Source organism: Brugia malayi (genome assembly GCF_000002995.4).
Source record: "Brugia malayi strain FR3 genome assembly, contig: Bm_v4_Chr3_scaffold_001, whole genome shotgun sequence".
In the NCBI taxonomy this organism is placed as follows: domain Eukaryota; kingdom Metazoa; phylum Nematoda; class Chromadorea; order Rhabditida; family Onchocercidae; genus Brugia; species Brugia malayi.
The window spans coordinates 3,762,525-3,769,472 of NW_025062477.1; the positions used below are offsets into that span (position 1 = coordinate 3,762,525).

The 6,948-nt window shown below is 25.5% G+C and overlaps 1 protein-coding gene across 1 annotated transcript in view; it reads left to right on the top strand.

Moving 5' to 3' along the window:
- Bma-lrp-1 (Low-density lipoprotein receptor-related protein, putative) overlaps nt 1-1,964 on the top strand; it is a gene marked incomplete at both ends in the record, with an annotated part of 38,787 nt that extends 36,823 nt beyond the window's left edge. The window contains 4 exons of the mRNA XM_043079890.1: nt 599-751; nt 1,098-1,307; nt 1,443-1,710; nt 1,852-1,964. Coding sequence (XP_042935824.1) covers nt 599-751; nt 1,098-1,307; nt 1,443-1,710; nt 1,852-1,964 — 744 coding nt within the window. The remainder of the gene's footprint in view (nt 1-598; nt 752-1,097; nt 1,308-1,442; nt 1,711-1,851) is intronic.
- Between the last annotated feature and the right edge of the window lie 4,984 nt (nt 1,965-6,948).

The following is a 6,948-nucleotide window of genomic DNA, read 5'->3' on the forward strand; positions in this document are numbered from 1 at the left end:
TAAATTATAATAATAATAAAATTATTGAAAGGGAAATTAAATTTGGTTCATTTTGAATGAAGATTAATAACTTAAGTTAGCTAGCATTTTTAATTTAAAAGAGATTTACGTGAAAGACGTGACATGTTATCGTAACTTCGAAAACTAAATATATGTTCAGTGTAATAGGTATTCTTAATTCTATTACGGTAGCTAGTTACGAAAAGCATCGATTTGTTTAGATTGTTTGACGATACGTACTATTGACGTATTTTTTTTTTTTTTTTTTTAAAGCTATTGATGACACATAATGGCTAGTAAATAATAAATTGTAATATTTGATGAAATTATTATGCATCTTACATACGAAAAAAGAAAGAGATTAGATGGGAAGGTAATTAATTAGTTAATTACTATCAGTGTTTTAAGGTGTTAAAACGGAAAATGTTTTTTCGAAATAGTTATTGAAGTTTCATCATGAAATTTCATCAGATATTTCTCAAAAATATATAAATATTAATTTTGAACATTTTAATCATATGTCTTTATTAGCTTGTTTTTTTTTTTTTTTTTTTTTTTATTATCTCAAGAAACTCATCTGTAAAGTTTATCTTTCCAGGATGGTTCATGTTCCGGTACTAGAGTTGATGAATTACCAATTCCGAAGCAGTGTGAATGTCAGAACGGTGGTATCTGCCAGTTGGATGGTTATTGTGATTGTGGTGATTTCGAGGGAGAACAATGTCAGAAAGGTTCTACTGTATCTCGACAGGTGTGTTTGTTTTTATGATTCAAGAATGGAGGTTATCTCGTGATTAACTGATAATATTATTTGAATAGGAAATGATAGTAGAGTAATGTAGTGTCAACCACGATTATATCAAATGCCATTGTCAAATGCTATTGTTGGTATTACTGCATAATTGTATGATTAAAAAAGAAAGAAAGAATTTCTTTGCTATACATTCTAACAATAACACATTAATAATATATAGTTTAAAGATTAGTTTAATTTTTGCGAATAATTTAACAAAAATGTATGATTGTTTGAGTAGAAGAAAAGAAAAAAAATTTTTTTCATATAAAATAAAATAAATGCAATAAATTTAAATTTTCAGTTAATTGGTCGATTTGGTTCGAATGCTTTATTAGCAGCGCTATTGTTCATTTCTTTGCTAGCTTGCTGTATTGCGCTAATGGTTCTAGTGGGAACGAATCTTTATAGAAAACGTTTATTGCTATTCAAAAAGAATGAAGCTGCTGATGGAACTGTTTCATTTCATGGAAATGTTATCTCATTTAGCAATCCGGTACTTGATCCTAAACCAGTAAGTTTAAATTTTCATTTTTATTCACTAGAAATTTTTTTTTCAATTCATTTAATAGAAATTTAAAAAAATTTTTTTTTTTCATTTCATTTCTATTTTTTTTTTATTTTTTATTGTTCTTTTTTTTTACTGTAGAGTGATGCAACACCAGTGGAATACGGTATGGTACAATTACAAGCTAATACTGTAGCTTCATCAACAACATTCTCAAATCCAGTATATGAAATGGAAGAATCATCTGATAATCGATCAATGCAGTCTTCTACTACCGTAATTACATCACAGACAGAAGTATCATCAACATCACCAGCAACAACAACAACAATACACAGTAATGCACCATCTCGTGTACACTCTTTTGTTTCCGTTGATATGAAACCTGAACCCTCGTCTTCTGTTATTGGTAAATTTTTTTTTTTTTTTTTTTTGTTGTTGTTGTTTATTTAATCATAATATTAATTCAATAATTTTATTTTTTTTTTTATCAATGATTAGAAAAAGATAAATTTTGTTAAATGTTATAAATTTGTGTCATTTATTTCAGCACCACATTCAGATCTAAGGCCAAATGCACCAATGCCACCAAAGAGAATGTTAAAAGAGAGCAATGATAAAATGATGCTTGTAAGCAGTAACGATGAAATTACCGATGTTTAGTCATTCATTTCTACTGTGATATTTACTTTTCACGTCAACCTGTATAATATTTGCACGTTTTCATCGTTTTTTTTTTTTTTTTTACATCGTTTTATGGTTTCATTTTTATTTTTTAATTTTAATTTTATGTTTTGTGTAACTATCGTTGTTCGTAATGTCTTTCGTTACGGAAATTGTGTCGTTTTTTCCTTTTTTTTTTTTTTTTTTCGGTACATATGCACCAAGTTGGGTGCCCCTCGAGAATTGACCGGTGAAAGTATAAGTGTCGTTTTTGCATGACAATTGTTTCCATGCAACAAAATATCCCCAATTTAAGTTTTCCGGTTATCTCTCTCTCTCTCTCTGTCTATTTGAGATGATTATTAAGAAAACGAGTTTTAGAGAGAAGCTGTTCTAAAATAAAATAAGTTTACCCTTTCATTACAGTATTATTATGAATAAGGTTAATCCTGATAACTCTCGGGAATATTTTGATGAATGGATGTATTGATCGTTGTTTGTACAGTGATGCTGTATCATTACCACGAAAATTAACATTCATATTAAAATAACTCATTTAAATATTCATACATTTGTTTTACAGTTTCTGGTTTTTTTTTCCGGAAAATGAGTAACAAGAATTACAAGAAGCTATCCGGTTTGTTTATAGAAGTGCCTTATTTACTTACTATACGTGAATACTTAATGTTCTTTTTTCTTGTAATGTTTCTGTTGTCATATAGTGCTCACTTTTAGTTAATTATAATTTAGTTAATTATATAATGTCATGTTGATAAAATTAAGTAAATAATTGTTAGAAATTTACACTCAAATGAAATTCTCAGTTCATTTTGAACAAAAATAATTGAAATCAGTCATTGTTGAAAAGCTAAATGTGAATGGATAAAAGTAACATATTCACGTATTATAAGTGAATATCCAAAACTGAAATAGATAATTCAAACATGAAATAATTTCATATCTCATCTGGAATACTTGAAATAAAGTATTTATGAGATGTAAATATTAATATTAGGAATATCAATGTTTCAAAATTAATTTTAAATTTCAATTCGAATTATTATGTTTTAAGATTGAGGTAACAATGAAAACGGTTTGATAATCATTTCATTTTACTGTGCGACATTTTTTTCTCTTTTTTTTCTAATTATTTTATTCATTGAAAATGTTTGACCTTGAAGTGCTAAGAGCAGTAGTATATGTCCTCCTCGGGTTCAACATCGGTATTTCTTCGACCCTTGCCCCCCAACAGCGCTCATTTTCTAATTTCTCCTCTACTTTAGTCACTTTTTTTTTTTTTTAAATTCCATTTTTATACAAAACAATCTGTTTTTAGATATGAAACAAATTCATGATTTGTTAATTTTACAAAAAAAATCCTAAAATTATAATACTTTCTGTTTTCCTTTTACATGAATGAAATTTGGCGCATTTGTCCCATCGTATTTCGAAATGATTACATTATAATTTTTATTATCAATTTGAAATTATTTTATTAGTTTGAAATATCCATCATATCATATTTCTATTGTTTATCACATTGTACAATCTGTTGAAATAATTAAAACAACAAATCTAATTTTATACTTTCACATATAACAAATTGTTTTTTTTTTCTTTTTTTGGCGATGAATTCCATCTAAAAGATTCTTAATTATGATATAAATATATGAAACAAAGCAAACTTAGTTGTGATATAAATAATTATTCTAATTTCACTCAGGTCAAATCAATTTAATTTCTTTGATTGAACAATCAAAAAATTTTTTGTTATGTTTTTTCTTTTTTTTTCTCTTTCAAATCTTCATTTAATTGTCAAAAAAAAATATGAAATAATTATTGTAAAAATTTGATTTTTTTGAACAATATGATTTTTTTTTTTTTTTTTCAAATTTATGAAGAAAGTTAGAAAACGAATGAAAGTGAGAAAGATGAAGAAGAAGAAGAAAGAGAAACTCATTTTAAAATGATTAAAAATTTTTTTTGAAATGGGTAATTCTGTTAGATGTCAGAAATTGTGTCAGGATGATAACAGTTTTTTGTTGTTGTTGTTGTTGTTATTGTTAGAGTAAAGAAAATGAACTGCCATATTGTAGAAAAGATATGATGATAATTGCATTGCTCTATTTGCTGTTGCTGAAGAGAAAGAACTGAAAAAGGATGACATTTGTGACAGGATGACATTAGGTCAGTTTTTCGGGAACGAAAAATTTTTCGGGAAGAATGTAATGGGTCAGCAGTTCAGTTATAATGATGACACATCAGTATGTTCATCCATCCAACTACGCACTTTATCTTTCATATCTAGTTTTTAGGATTGGGATCAGAAATTAATCTAAGATATATCATTAGAGAGAGAGAAAGGGAGAGAGAGAGGGAGAGAGAGACCTGTCTATTAAATTTTAATACCCTAACAATTTTTTAATTCATCTTATTACCATCAATCCATACAGCAATTTCCTCTTTTCTTATAATGTATGACATTTTTCTTGAAGAAAAATATTTTTAATTTCATTTGATACTTTTTCCTGTTAAACTTTTCTTTTTTCTTATTGTTGTTGTTGTTATTGTTATTGTTGTTGCTAAATTAAGATATTATTGAATAATATGTGACATGACTGATAAGAGTGATATTGATAACGATTATTAGAGCTGTGGAGAAAAAAAGTTGAAAATTAGGTTAATGAAAGAAGACAAAGGTAAGAAAGGAATGCATGCTTCATTATAATTAATGTAATTCATCTCTCTCTCTCTCTCTCTCTCTCTCTCTCTCTCTCTCTCTCAAAAAAAGACTAAATCAATTGTTAAAATAATAAAATATAGAATCACATTATTTCTAGTTTTATTCATTTTTAATTGATAGTTAAGTTTGTTTTAAATAACGTATTATCAATATGTTATCACTATAATAATTTGATGGTAGTATCATAGTTAATACTGATAATTAATGCTGCTGATAATAGTTTAAAGTATGATAAGAATGATAATAGTAAATAGGAGATAAAGTATTGATATCTTTCCACGAATTAAAAATATTTAGAGAAAATGATTGAGTGTAGAAGAAGAACGGAAAATGAATTTACTTTCAAATGAGTGATTAAAAAGAAGAGAAGAAAAACCGGTTAAAAATATTAACCGTAGCAGAAGCAATATACTTTTGTGATCAAAAAAGGTTTCTTTTTTTTTTGCCGGAAAAGTTATCTGATTCTTATCATTTACTATTATTCTTTTAACAAATAAATGATAATCATTCATTATTTTGTGAAGTTTTTTCAGTACATTTTAATTTCATATCAAACTTATGTAATCATATTCAATTTTAGTAATAATTTTTTTTAAATTTTAGAAAAATATAGCTTCTGGCAAAAAAATAAACAAAAAAACAAACAAACAAAGAAAACAAAACAAAAAATTATCAATACCATTTACAGGCAGAAAATTTGTTTTTTTATTCATTTTTTTTTTTTTTTTTTGATTTTTTTTTATTTTAGGAATTTTTTTAAAATTTTATTGATACCATCAGTAATGAGTCATTTTATCAGTAATGAAAAGTAGTAAATTAAATGCTTATAAATTTGTAACTTTTTTTTTTATTATTTACAAAATATTGTTATATAATTTATAAATGTTAAATTTTTATAAATTGCAACTAAAGTTCGTAAATTAAACTTTAGTTTAAAGGTTTTTTTTTTTTTTTAAATTATCTTTGCATCCTTTAATGAATGACCGATTCATTTGAGCATGGCAATTCTGAAAGTATATTTATTATAGGATCGTTTTTCTATTTGGAAGAGTTGAATGAAATTGCCGATAAAAATTTGAGATTAAAATCATACGATTAAATCTGCTAAATTAATTTACTACGAGACCTATACATCAAATACATGTTTAACAAAAATGTAAACTAAATTGACATAATTTAAATAATGATTAACTGCTCTGGAATACAAAACTGTGTGTGAAATCAAATAATAACTTTCATATTCAATATCTAATTTTGAAATTTATCAGTTTAAAAATTAAAAGTGACATAACAAAATAAAATTATTACTATCAGTAAATGAGCAAATCTGAACTGATAATAATTATAATAATTTGATAAATATTGTTCAGCCACTGATAACAAAAAAGTTTATTGAATGGAAAAGTAGAACAGACCGACAAAACATTCCTCTCATCCGATCAATATTATTTTCCAAAGTATTTTAAAGTAAAAAAAAAAAAAAAAAAAAATTAAATGATCTATGCAAATCAGTATTGGAAGATAATGGTGCAGAGGAAATAAAACTTTTAGTAAACAAAAAAATTTTTAAATCTTTCAAAAATTCTTTGGGATGAAATTTTCAATAAAAATTTTTCCATTGCTGTTTTCATGAAAATTAAAATATTTCCAAAGAGTTTCAAATATTCATTTTCAAATACACAAGATTTGATGAATTTCAAATTAATTAAGTTTATTTGAAAGGGAATAAGTAAATAATTTCAAAACAAGTTGAAATTTTGACATTAACAGTTTCATTTGTTAAACGTTCTGCATTAGAACAAAAAAAAAAAAAAAAATTAGTCCTAGTTTTTTTCAGTTAAAAATAAAATTTTGAGAATATTTGAATATTTGAAAGGCGGTGAACGAAGAGAGTGTGATCTTACATTAAAATTGTATGGAACCATTAATCTTTGGACGCTGTATCGTTTTATTTTTTAAATTTTCCTTGTTAATCGTCTTTGTTTGTAAATATTTGCTTTGAAAGACATTTATTTATTAATCATGCGACATCGATAAATTAAAAAAAGACTGTATTTTCATTTTTGTAGAATTTAAAATTATTCAAAAGTTATGTTTTTGTTGCATTTTCTCTCTTCAAAAATTAATAAAAGACATATGTTATCTCGAATCTCGAAACAGGTAATCTCATTTGATGTTAGATGATGTGACACGGCACCGTGTCACCTTGTGTAAGTACCTAAAAAAAAAAAAAAAAAGAAA